The sequence below is a fragment of the Enhydra lutris genome, unplaced genomic scaffold (assembly GCF_002288905.1).
Source record: "Enhydra lutris kenyoni isolate GAN:26980312 unplaced genomic scaffold, ASM228890v2 scaffoldscaffold94, whole genome shotgun sequence".
Taxonomy (NCBI): Eukaryota; Metazoa; Chordata; class Mammalia; order Carnivora; family Mustelidae; genus Enhydra; species Enhydra lutris.
Window position 1 is genome coordinate 3,247,868 of NW_019154178.1, and position 13,333 is coordinate 3,261,200.

Consider the following 13,333-nt stretch of genomic DNA (forward strand, 5'->3'; position numbering starts at 1 on the left):
TGCAAAGAGCTTAGAATGCTTGCAGGCTTAGAAAATGTGCTTAGCAATATTTTTGCATAATATATACTGAGTATCTACAATGTTGCAGTCAGTATTGTAGCCCCTGAAGATACAGTATTGAGCAACACCAGGGGCCAGAGGTGAGAGCATGAACAAGCAAAATAGATGAGTTCTCTAATTTCAGAAAGCCCTGTGCTTGTCCCATTCAGGTGCAATCAGTTGGTGCAAACAGAAGCTCCTGGAGATCGATGGGGAAGTTTTATTTCAGAAACTTAAGCCAAGGCAGCCACTTGAACAGTAATGCCGGGTGTGGAGGGACAGGTGAGGAAAGCCACCCGCCGCGCTGTGACGTGGCCCAGGGTGCACAGGAAACCCCGCCTGAAGCCTGCAGGTTTACCAGCCGTGCTCGGGCGCATCTCTTCCTCCCCTAGGAAAGGGGTTCTGGTAAAGCCCTCAGATCCTGGGCTTCTGATAATGACTCCATAACTAGTCTTCTTTGTGGCTGTTGTTAGTCAAATCATCTGTAATTCTCTGATTCTACTCCAAACTTACTCCAATCTTAGACATTTCTACTCCCTTCTCCAGCTGTGATGTCCTAGGGTTACACACCCACAAGGTGGGAAGAAACCGCTGGAGTCCTGTCATTGCTCCACCTCCAGAAGGCGGCCCTGAGGAGAAGAGGTTCTGCACCGGGCGTTAGCAGATGGCGACTGGAGTGCTGGCCCGCGTCCACTTTGGCCGGTCTGCTTACTGACCCACTGCAGGTAATGATCCCGCTAGCAGTTGTGATGGGGAGTAAGCCAAATGGGCTATGTGAAAGCACTTTGGGAATCCAGAATGTTCTAGAAGTGAGGGCAGGATTGATCCAGGGGCATGTATGGCAGCCAGCTCCTGGCATTGGGGGAGCGCTCTGACCCCTTCTCCGAGGGACACCTGTGCCCTGCTTTTGTGACCCCACCGTGTGGGACCTAGCCTTGCTCCTCGCATCCTTTGACTCAGTGAGTCTCCTCCTGAAGGAAGTGGCTAAAGTTGTCATGGCTAAAAGTATCTGATTCAACCGACCTTTGGAAAATTCGTTGGTGTATCTCCATAACCCCAGTATCTGAAGGTTATACTCCCTGGCTTTTGTTTCTGATTAGAAACAAACAAACAAACAACAACAACAACAAAACCAGTTGTCTTTAGTCTGAAAGGATGTTATCAGGAAATTTCAGGATGCGATCAACTAAACAGAACTTTCCAAGTTTTACAGGAAGTGGGACATTTGGAAAACGCCAGTGAGGCCCTGAGCTGTGATTGAGCTGTGATTCGGACACTTGTTCTTTGGACTTCTGCCCCCCAGCTCACTCCCACCCAGGCCTCCAGCAATTTTCATATCTTAATTTAATCATTAACTGGTAGCAAAAAAATTTTTCTGTGTGATCTCAAACTGTTTTGGGGCCACGCTGAGCACACAGAGGAGGACCAGACACAGCCTCTCCTCCCCAAGGACTCTCCCTGCACTCTGGTGGGGACTGGAGAGGGCTGGTAGAGACAGAGCTTGCCTGCCATTGCAATTACCAACTGATGTGTGCAGGGGTGCGGGTGGGGGGTGATGAAGCTGGCAGCATGGGAGGAATCGTGTTAGGGCTGACCTGTCTGCCTTTGTTCATGCAGGGAGATCTGGGAGGACCCCCTGAGAAAATGACGTTTGAGCAGAGATCTGGGTAGGAATAACTAGACTTCAGAAGCGGGTGAGGGGAGGAGAGTCTCTAAAGCTTTCCAAGCAGAGGGAACTTTGTGCAAAGATGTCGGGTAGGAAGAAGCTTTGCATGTTGGAGGAACTGAAAGCCTGGTGGCTAGGCTAAGGCACAGAGCAAGAGAGACTAGGGTGGGAGGGAGACAGAAGGGGGACCAAGGTCAGGTCAGGCCAGGCATCAGCCCTTAGGCCCGTCAACCTCTGTGGTCTCTATCCTGAGAAACCCGTGTCAGAAGATGTGGCAGGTTAGGGCAGCGGAGGAGGTGGAAATGTAGAGAAGGGGGACACACTGGAGAGATGTTTCCAAAGAGGTACTCTAGAGGAGTTGCCCAGGATTTGGATAAAAGAAGTGCTGGGAAGGGAGGTATCAGGGTGCCGTCCAGGTTCTGACCTGCCAGAGAGGGGCACTGGCCGTTCTGAGCCACGCTGTCTGGGTGCTCATCCTCAGTGTGAGCCCTGGGGCTGCCTGTCCGGGTGCACACCAGAGTGTGGTCTAGTTTCCCGGAGCAGACGCTCACATCTGGAGAGTGAGTGGGGAGCTGCAGGAGACAGGGAGCTCGGAGAGAGGCATCGGGGCTGAGCAGGGGCGAGTGGGAGGTGTACCAGGAGATGCGGGAGGAGAAAGAGAGGCTGGGGACACCAAGGGGGATGACGGTCAAAGGTTGGAGGTCAGGGTGTCTGTGGGGTCAGGGGGTTCAGAGATTAGAGGAGGAGGATGGGGGAGGGAATATCAGAGGTTGGAGGGGGAAATGGGGGCGGGAAGTCAGAGACTGGAGGGGGACAATGGGGCGGGGGATCAGACTTGTGGGGGGGGGGAGGGGGGGGGGGGCGGGGTATCAGATTGGAGTGGGGAGGATAGGGAGGGTCCAGGAAGGACTGAGACAGTTTTGGGGGGAGGAGGATCAGAGATGCGAGAGGACGGGGCAGACGGAGGTGGGAGGGTCAGGGGACAGGGGCTGGGCGACCAGAGATCCACAGGCTGGCAGACAGGCGGGACCTTTCCGAGTCCGACCCCGGCGCCCTCAGGTGGCCTCAGTCCCCGCCGCTCCGGGGGCTCCCCCAGGTTCCGGGAAGTCCTGGGGATCCGTGGGGCAGCGCGCGCCGGGGGCGCCGGAGACGGACGGTCCCGGCGCCCCCCGCGGGACGCCGCCGGCGCCCCCGCGCGCGGGGAGCGGCCCCCGGTCCGGAGCCCGTGTGGCTGGTGGCTGCTGTTTGTTTGGTCGCTGCCGCTGGCCTCTGGCGAGCTGTGCGCCCCGCTGGCGCGCGGCCGGCTGCAGTGCCTGCAGGTGTCGGTGTTCGCCAACAGCAGCTGGGCGCGCACCGATGGCCTGGCGCGGCTCGGGGAGCTGCAGGCCTATAGCTGGAGCAATGGCTCGGACGCCATCCGCTTCCTCAGGCCCTGGGCGCGGAGCGGGTTCAGCGAGCCGCAGTGGGACCGGCTGCAGCAGATACTTCGGGTGTACCGCCGGAGCTTCACCAGGGACGTGCGAGAATTCGTCAAGATGCTGCGGCTGGACTGTGAGCTGGGGGTGGGACCCTGGGCCCGGCGGGCGTTCTGCCTCCCCCTCCGAGACGCCGGGCTCGCGTCCGCGTCTCCGGATCCCCGCTTCTGTCCGGGGCGCTCCCCACCCCTGACCCCGCACACTGCCCCTGTTCCTCCTGCCGCTGGTCCCCCACTCCTTTCCCGGGACTCTGCGTCCCCACTAGAGCTCTGACATGCATTTTTCCTCCTCGGTCCCTTCTAATCCGTTGGGCCCTTCTTTGGTCTTTGTCCTGTCCTTTTCTCAGATCCCTTTGAGATCCAGCTGTCTGCTGGATGCGAGCTGTGCCCCGGGAACACCTCGGAAAGCTTCTTCCATGTGGCATTTCAAGGAAAAGAGATCATGAGTTTCCAAGGAACTCATTGGGTGCCAGCCCCCGATGCCCCCTCTTGGGCAGGCAGGGCCACCAAAGAGCTCAATCAGGACCAGGGGACCAGAAAGACCCTTCAGTGGTTCTTAAATGACACCTGCCCGCAGTTTGTCAGAGGCCTCCTGGAGGCAGGGAAGTCGGAGCTGGAGAAGCAAGGTGAGCCTGCCTCTCTCACCCCTGCCCTCCACTCCAGCGCTCCAGCTGGTGCTCCCCCTTCTGACTTCACAGCCCTTGGATCATCCTGGGGCCAGAACAGCTAAGGAAGGCATGGGTGAGGACTGAGGGTCATCCCACAGACATTAACGGAGCACCCACTGGGTTCCATGAACTGAATTAAATAAACACTGGGTCAAACAGGGTCTCTGCTGAGGGGAGGATGGGAACGCAGGGGAACAGTTACAGGCATGTTTGAAACCCTTACAGGAGAACACAGGGCACTCCAGGGGTCCAAGCAGATGCACTCACGGGAGCCTGGGATGGGGCGAGCGTCAGGGAAGGCTTTCCTGCAGAAGCCAAGGCGAATGGACAGTCATGAGCTCCATCTCCAGAGGGGGAAATGTGGGCTGCAGAGTTCTTGCCTTGACACCCCCCACTTCCTTATCGGACACAGTGAAGCCCGAGGCCTGGCTGGCCACTGGCCCCCATCCCGGTCCCGGCCGTCTGCTGCTGGTGTGTCACGTCTCTGGCTTCCACCCGAAGCCCGTGTGGGTGATGTGGATGCGGGGTGAGCAGGAGCAACAGGGCACCCAGCGAGACGACGTCCTGCCCCATGCTGATGGGACGTGGTATCTCCGAGTGACCCTGGATGTGGAGGCCCGGGAGGCGGCCAGTCTGTCCTGCCGAGTGAGACACAGCAGTCTGGGAGGCCAGGACATCATCCTCCACTGGGGTGAGAAAGAGCTGGGGCCTGTCTGGCCATGGCAGACGTGGTCCACAAGCATAGAAGGAGGCACTGGCCATGGGGTGGGTTTGGACACACAAAGGATAGAAAAGTTTCCAAAATGCCCCCCCCCCCCCCCGCAAACCAGGAGGGTTAGAAGAGGGAGTTTCAGATACTGGAAGGAGGGGGATGAAGTCTGAACTCAGAAAGGGTTGAGATAAACGACCCATATATAAGAAAAAATAGACCCAAGAGTTCACAGGTCTGGAAGCTGCTGGTAAATAAATAGTCCCCAGAGAGGTCACGGCCCATAGGAGGGCACCATGGATTGTGGAAAGGCCGAGGCTGGGGGCCGGGGGAGCAAGGTAGTTGCCGGATCTTAAGTGCTTCTTGATTGCCCAGCATGGAGTCTACTTGTCCCCGGCTCCTCTGGAACAGGTGCCATCCTCCTCATTTTATTGTCGAAGACACAGAGACGGAGCGAGGTCAGGCTCAGGGCTCTTGGTCTCATGGGTGGTGGAGAGGGGAGGAGCTGGATCCAGGCTCAAGTCCCCGTGGATACCTGGTTGTCCTTCCTGTGTGTGCTATACCACTGTGTGCAGAAGTGAAGGGGCCCCGGCCCCCAAGCCCTGAGACAAGAGGGGGCCTTGAGACCGCCGAGGAATGGGAGGGGACGCTCCATGTGCGGGAGGCAGTGAGAGGCACCCGTGGCACCCTCCCATAGGCTTAGACCGTGGCTGGGACTAGGGAGGGTCCTGGGCTGACAGCCTGTGTTCTGCGCGCAGAGGGGAGCCACTCCTCCACGTGGCTGATCCCGGTGGCCATACTGGGGTCCCTCCTGATGAGTGGATGCGTTGGATGCTTAGTCCTCTGGTGCAGGAAGCGCGGGTAGGTCTCTCCTTCCCAACCACTCCTACCTTCAGCCTCTCCCCATTTCCTCATCCCTCCAGGCCCTCTCCCTTTTCCCTTAACATTCTCTCCCTTCCTACATCCTCTCAGCTCCTATCAAGGCATCCTGTGACTGTGGTCGCTGCACCTGTCTTTCTGGGACTCAGGACCCCAACTGCCCAGGTTGTCAGCTCAGCAGCTGAGGTTGAAAGGAGAGGTGCCTTGAAGAAGCAGAGAACACAGGGCAGCTCTCATTACATCCTTTAAACATTTTATCTAAGATGACTGAAGTTCTTTTTCTGTATACTGCAAGTTTATAAACTCCTATGGTTCTATAAAAATAGACGTGCAAATGTCCAGGGACAGGCAGATACAGGCTGGGGTGTAATGTCGTGTGTGGTCACCGTGTGGATGGTATGATCTGCAGTGAGCTGGGAAGTGCTTGCTCCTGGGGAAGCAGGTCCAGCTGTTGCCAACAGTAGAGGAAGAACTACCAACAAAATGAAGGAGTTTCTAAAAATAGGACCCTGGCTTGGCTGTGGCCTACATTTTTCAAGAGAAGCAGACGCCTGGATTTTCGTGTGAGCCTGCCTGATATAGGAATGTGCACTGAAGCTTTTACAAAATGTTTGGGACACCCCAGATACATCTCTGTTTCTTGATGGCAATGTGGGGGCTTCTTGGATAAAAGTTTGGCCTAAATGACAAATTGGTAGTTTTAGGGCAGGGTTTCTTTTGTGAATTTGGATTTATAAAGGGGGACATTTTCTTCTTTAAAAGAAAGTTAAGTTGTAAGGAACAGATGTTTCTTCAGATTTTATTTGGCGTAACTGATTTATAAGGAGAAATCATAATGTATGTCTATTAGAGAGGAAAATAGTTACTCTGGGTAGGGGTGTTTCCAGTGACCAGTTGCTTTTTTCACATCGGAGGAGGACAGTCATAAGGTGTCTCTGCAAACAGGCCCCCCCCACTTACAGCTCTTAAGTGGGACAATGCTCGGGAAGGGGTGAAGCCACTTGGGCAGCTGTGGGCTGCGCAGACCAGCACCGGCCGTCTGCCCTGTTCCTAGTTAATGATCCTTGAACATCCAGAAAACATGGGACTAAACCTTCAGAGAGTCTTTGCTTGAGAAAATTAAGATTTGGCCTCACTGGTCGAGCCTCGGGTGTGGGTGAAGATCTTGCCAGTTCCTGAACCGGTGGTTCCCAACTGTGACGTCCTGACCAGCAGCCTCAGCACCACTGGGAACTGGCACATAGTCTGGACCCCGTCTCAGACTTCCTAAATGAGAAATGGGAGTGGGGTCCCGTGTGACCTGTCTGGAGTTTCAGCCGCTGTGCTTTGGGTCATGCTGTGCTACAGATTCCTCAGAATGGTAAGTGAAAATAATGGCCTGGGTTATTCAGGGAAGGCTTTCTGGAAGGGGCATCTGACCCAGGACTTGCACAGGTAGTGAGGAAACCAGTGCACTGGGTCCGGACACCAGAGTTCTGGCCTCGGAGTCAGTGTCCTCCTGCGTCTAGTGGAACCAGGCAGCAGATCCTCAGTCCGGCATGAACCTGCTGGTGCCTCGGTCTTGGATGGCCTCCAGACCCGTGAACTGGGAGTGATGCATTTCCATTGCTCTTCAGCCACTCCTTGGACGGCGTTTTGTCAACGCAGCCTGCACGGCCTGAGACGATGATCTCACAGAGGGTAGGGAGCACATGTGTGCCTGTGTGTGGTTGTCTGCAATGCCTTCAAACCATGGGCCTCTTACTGTCTTTGGCGTCTCCCCCCCTCACCCCCCAAGCCATGCTGTTCAGCTTAGCTTCCTCCAGCAGCATCCGGGCTATGAACCCGACCCGACAGGCTGTGTTCCTAGGGCGAGAGTGGTAAACGCCCTTCTGAAATTGTTTTGGAAATGCTTCAGCATGGACTTACAGAAACTCTGGTTTTTTTTTAAAGAAATTGATTTATTTTGGAAATAAAGTCCTGTCTCTGGGAAAATCTGTCTTGTCTTCAATTCCTCAGCCCAGAACATCTCAGGAAGCCCCGAGAATTCATTTTAGACTGTTGACACTCTCTTCGTCCATATCTCTTCGTTATTTAGGGCTAGGCTGCTTGTCCCTGTGCTCCAGATTCGTCCTTCTGTGCTTGGTGACAGGTGACAGTGGGTGGAATTCCCCCGATCACTTCTTTAAAGTTAGCATAGCTTTAAGCTTTTTCGGTTGAGGGCCCTAGAGAGACACTGCGGGAGGAAGGGGCTCTGCTGCAGTTTCCAGCTACGGCGTGACCGTGGCTGGGCGTGGCGGGTCTGCAGAGTGGGCACAGAGGCACCCGGTGCACTGTGGTCCCAGCCATGTGCCCAGAGCTCACAGACCCTGGTGACCTTGCAGCTTCAGCCTGGCCATAGCCTTCCCGTGCCCTGTTGATAGGGACACTGGCTCCTGCTCCTGTTGGTGCCCCTTCCCTCGGCAGGACCCTCATGTCGCCTGCGCTTGGTCCACCTGGCACCTGGAGGTTTCCCCTGAGTGCAGTCCCCAGGCTGAGGTCTGCAGAATTGCTTCCAGCTCGTCCAGTGACTGCAGGCCAGCGCTGGCCTGGACAAGCCCACAAACGTCTCTGCTACACCTTCTCCGATGAGGTGTGCACCCCAGCCTTGGGGAAGGGTTACCTTTCCAGGCATGTTCCTCCTTGCATGTTCTCCCCCGGCCCTGGAGTTTTATAGAATTTTGTTTTATTTTCATTATTATCTTATCATAGTTCACGAATTCTACTCAACCTCCTCTGCTTAGCTTATTGTTTGGTTTCTGCTTCCTAATAGGACCTAGGTAGATGCACATGGGTGCGTCTGTGACCCTCCAGAGGCACTGATGAGTTTTACGGGGCTGTCACTCAAGTTTACTTTTGCTCTCAAGTCTGTGGTATTGGGTTGATCCCCTTTGCTGTGAGCTGTAGCTTTTTCTCCCAGAACTTTGACTTGATGTTCTTTGCCAGACCATCCTCAGAAGTTTAGGGTGCAATTGAGAGGGGGCTCTCCATAAGCCAGGACAGGTGTAACCTGGGACAGACGCTCTGGTGACTGTTTGCGGTTTGTGCTCAGCTGGGGCTCCGTCCTGGCTGCTGTGCCCCTGCTCCTGGGCCAGGCCTGTGCTCCGAGACCAGGCATACCTTTCCACACCACTGCCGCTTCCCCGGCTCTCCCATCCCTTCGGTCTTCCCTTGGCTTCTGGGTTCAGTGTGGCTCCTGCTCAGTGATGCGGCATGAAGAGGCTGGACCCTCTTCATCTTCTTTTTCTGAACTCAGGCTGGGTTTTCCTTTTGCTGATTCTTTTGAACCATCCCTAGAGTGGCTCTTCCACATTTTTGTGCCCTGGCTTTTCACCCTGCATCGAGCCATTTTTCCTATTCTCTTGTCAAAGTCGGGATTACCCAAAACAATTTCCACATCTTCCTCCTTCCTGGCTCACAGGGGGAGTGATTTTCTGCTCATCCCGTTCTACAGGGAGATGTCTGTCTTTGCTAAGCCAGACCCTTCCATCTGGGGTTTGCTTGGCACAGCCCTGGGGCTCACGCCCGGTGTCTTGCCACCCACAGTTTCCCCCCATTTAGCACACTACTGTTCACAGACAGCCGGTGACGTTTACAATACAAACACAAAATTGTTGCCTGTGGGTAAAAGCTCCTCTTTTTGAGAAATCTTGAAGTTCTGTATCTGGATAATATTTAGCATTTTAACATATGTCTGTATCCTTTCCTTGATACTTTGTTTTTCATTCTTATCCATGTAACATATGCACGCATTTCTGTGTGCCTCGGGGGAAGAATGTGGCAGGACAGAAAGCAGAATCTCTAGGTTATGTTCCCGAATGTTCTAGGTTATGTTCCCGAATGTTCTAGGTTATGTTCCCGAATGTTTGGTGATGGCAGACAGAACAGGATGTCAAGCCTAAACAGAACATCCTCACGAAACGAGATCTTCCTACGTCAGAGCACAGTGTTTCTCCTGGGCAGAGAGGTATGTAGGGGCTCTCAATGCAGACAACACCTGTTCCCTCACGCCCAGCAGCATTCCCAGGGAGGCAGCAGCTCCCAGCAGGAATGCCTGGGTGGCACTCCTGGGCAGCGGAGCAGGGAAAGCCGAACAAAACTTCATGCTCATGGTTGTGGCACAGAAATGTCAGAGTGTGCACTGGGTCTGCGAGGCTGCGCAGGAAGCGAGGTGAATATCTGAGCAGTAACCTGTGGACGAGCACCAAGGGCTGTTGGATTAGAGTTAGGACTCCAGGGACTGGGGCAGAAACTGGGGAAAGTTATGGTTACACCTCCCTGACCACAGAGTAGAACGATGCTCAGACTTAGAAGTTAGAGGTTAACCAATAGAAACTGAAGAAAGTGCTATTTCTTGCCCACTGAACTTACAGTCTAAGATTTACACCTGTTACCTGCGGGTTGCTACGTCCTGTATAAATGATAGCCCTCAGCACTGGAGCCCGTGCATGTTGAGATGCTCGCTGGGACTGTGCTAGAAAATGTATTGCGATGCATCGTTGGCAAGTGGATACATGGTGATGTCAGGTAGAAGAAACAGAGGGTCAAAGTAGCCTTGTTAGAACTTCCTGAGATGATTAACTTCCGTGAGTTCCAGAAATACAGCTCAAAATGAGGGAATTGGGAAATTACATCTGTGGCTTGTATCTCGGTTTCTAGATTTCAACAGCAGTGACCACATCAACCCTAGCCTAACAGCTCCATGACAGTCCTGGCCTGGGGAGCTCCATCTTAGAAATATAAGTCTGACTCCCAGGGAACACATTTTGCAAGGTACAAAGTTGCATGTTCTGTGCTGCATTTCAGACTTCAGAGTCCTGGTGCTTCCAAAAGAGAGAGAGGAAGTGTAGTTGGTTTCTCGCCAGGTGATCCAGGCCTTGCCCGGTGAGCCATCCTGAGCCTTGACAGTTGAGATGTCTTACTGGCTTGATGGCCTTTGGAAAAGTCCTCTTGTCTTGGGCCTGAAAGCCAACTGCCAAGGCAGAGGGACCCTTGTGTCCCCTACAGATGTGACAAAAAGAACTAAACTTAGCTCTTTCCACAGGTGATAAGGCCATGTACCTGGAAAACCCAAGCAACCGTATTTGATAAAGCAAATAACAACTTGAATTTGAACAGGAAATAACAACTTGAATTTTTGTCATGTGGACAAGGTAAGTGTGTGAAAATCAAAGCTATTCTCTCTATTAACAACAATCAATTAGAATTGAAAATGTGAATAAATAGTCCATTCAAAAAAAGTGGCAGAAATATGAAATTCTTAGGAAGGAATTTCACAAGAATGGTACATACCCCAAATGAAGAAAAGCAGAGTCTTCCGAAGGGCAAAAGATGTGTTCTGAATTAATGGAAAGATGTGGCCTATTCTTGGTTTAGAATAGTTAATATAATCAAATATCAACCCCTAAGATGTGTAAATTAAATGAAATTATAAGTATTAAAATGGCCAAAAATGTGAAAAAAAAATAATGGTGTGGGTATGGGATCTGCCATACTGAATATTAAAACCTAGAGGCACTGTCCCCAAAATTCTATGGTAGAGGGCAGTGGGGATGGCACAGGGAGGGACAAGACAGACATTGACTGGACAAACTTGCAGAGAGTAGCAGATAAGTCCTGGGGATTCTAATGTACAGGAGAGGGAATACAGAGCCACCCAACTTGCTGAGAGACCAAATTTTAATGATCCCAACCCCTAGAAAACAATCATTATGTGATAAGAGAGAGGCGGTGATTACTGCTATGTCGGCAATCATGTTACAATGTAGAAATGTATCAGATTCACATGTTGTATACCTTAAATGTACACAGTGTTATGTGCTAGACGTATGGCAATGGAAATAAAATAAATTAAAAGCTAAGAAGAAAGTAGTGTGGTAATAGAACTGAAGGTAGGGGATAGAGTGATTTCGTATCACTGCAGAAGAATAACCAATGAGGGGCTGGCTCTCCATCCAGGGAAAAAATATTTGAAATCTACCTGACAGCATTAATAAATTCCAGATATATTAAGTTTCGGAGTTTTTTTTTTTTTTTTTTTTTACCAAAATAGGAATTCGGAAACTATAAAATAAAATAATACATGTTAAAAAATTTAAATTTTGCATGGCAATAGATAACATCATCGACCCTAGATTGGGGAAAATTTCAGATAGCTCGAGCTAGTATTAATAATGAGAAACGTCTCTTCGTCATTTATAAGAACAAGCTCAGCACTCAGAGAGCAACGGCAAAGACTGAACAGAAAACTCAAAAGAACAAATCCAGGTTGGCTAAGAAACAAGAAAAGATAATTATCGTCCTTAGTAATCATGGAAAGGCAAATTACAGCAACAGGAGACACCGTTCTTACCAGGTGGGCAACAAGAAGGGAGAAAAATACAGGATTTTTCCAAACAGACTTGGGGAAAGTGACTTGACAGACTCTCTTCACATGAAAAACCGACAGACCTCTCAACTCAGACATTCTCCTCTTGAGGCTGTATTTTGGGGCAATAAAGGCACGAGAATGTGAGACCGTGCCTGCGAGGCTGTGGTCCTTCAAGTAAGGATGTAGGAGAGCCCGTATTTCACAAGGACGAAAACCTGTGAACAAACATCGACTAGGACTCGCTCTAGTTGCTTGAGGCAGGAACAGCCCAAATAACAGACTAACATGGCTGAAACAAACTACAAGTTTACTCCTCTCACTGGATGGACACCCAGAGGAAGGCGTTCACAAGTGGATCCGTGAAGGGAACAGGGACCCGCGTTCCTTCCTGCTCCCCGCGGCTGCTCACGGTCAGGCTTCTGCATGAAACGCCACCGTTTTATCCATCAGGACAGCGTTGGGGGCAGGATCTGGGAAGGAGACGTCTCCCTTCTTCGCACCTTACAGTGACTTCTCAGAAGAAGGACACAGCCAGCAGAGCCTTTCTCCGTACGTATTCCCCCGTGGGACAGGTGCGTTTTGTTGGTGATAACGTGCCCGCTCCATGTCAAGTGATTTGGGGAGGCACCTGCCGTCTCTGCAGCACAGACCAGAGCAGGGGACTGCCACCGACGGAAGTGATGAGGTCTGTGACAGCTGGAGGGGCCACGGCAGCTTTACGAAGTTTTCAGAATCCATAAGCGACTTATTTCTCTTAAATTTATCTTTCCTTGATTCACAAGGATGGTGATTAACACAGAAGTGTGGTTTAAGAGAACCCTTAAAAGCTAAAACATGAAATGATCAATATTGCGTTTTTGTGCATGTGTCAGATTTTCCTTCCCTAAAGGGAGCCTAAAGTATTGTCATACTTACGGTCGAGGGCATCCTAGTATGATGAAATATGAAAATAATTAAAATTAACCTGGGAAAGGCTGAAGCAACAGGAAGACAACAGGTGGTCCATGACTCTGGTGTCTTACTTGCCAGAGATGGTGCACGGTCTTTACTCTTGGTCGTCACCCCCAAACAAGAGCGACACGAGAGCCCTAAATGTGGGCTTCCTGGGCCACGTGGGAAACTCTGTGATCCTTTCAAGGCTTTCTTTGAGTGTTCGGCAGGAGGAGGGGTGGACCTTTGTCAGCGTGAATTGTGACCCTGGCTTTTCACCTTTCATCTAACCATGTTTCCTGGGGTAACAGGCCTGAGGGCTCTGACCGAGGCCCCAGGGCCTGCTGCACATTGTCTCCTGCCTGCCACTCTGCCCAGTAAGTGTATCCTCCAGGGGGCCTATGAGCTCCCGGCATATTGTCAGCCCAGGGACACTGCCTGGCCCCCTACTCATCCCGCCCCTGGCTGTGCGCAGAGACTCCTCAAGCCCTGGGCGGGGGTGGCTGACTCAGCCTGCGTGTGTTCCCTCTCTCAGACACAGGCTGACCTGTTCTGCCTAACGTCCAATGTCTGTGCCATA

The 13,333-nt window shown here is 52.2% G+C and overlaps 1 protein-coding gene and 1 long non-coding RNA gene across 2 annotated transcripts; both read left to right on the plus strand.

The window, feature by feature from the left end:
* The first annotated feature begins 1,566 nt into the window (after window positions 1-1,566).
* LOC111138980 (CD1d molecule) lies at window positions 1,567-7,391 on the plus strand. Its single transcript, XM_022491035.1, has 6 exons — window positions 1,567-1,706; window positions 3,135-3,256; window positions 3,527-3,805; window positions 4,260-4,538; window positions 5,315-5,417; window positions 5,529-7,391. The coding sequence occupies exons 1-6, from the start codon at window positions 1,567-1,569 to the stop codon at window positions 5,548-5,550; spliced, it is 945 nt and encodes a 314-aa protein (XP_022346743.1). The 3' UTR covers window positions 5,551-7,391.
* Window positions 7,392-7,587: 196 nt separating this feature from the next.
* LOC111138981 lies at window positions 7,588-12,703 on the plus strand. The gene is made up of 3 exons (XR_002640065.1): window positions 7,588-9,420; window positions 10,498-10,606; window positions 11,656-12,703. It is a non-coding gene; the product is annotated as an uncharacterized LOC111138981 (long non-coding RNA).
* Window positions 12,704-13,333: the final 630 nt, after the last annotated feature.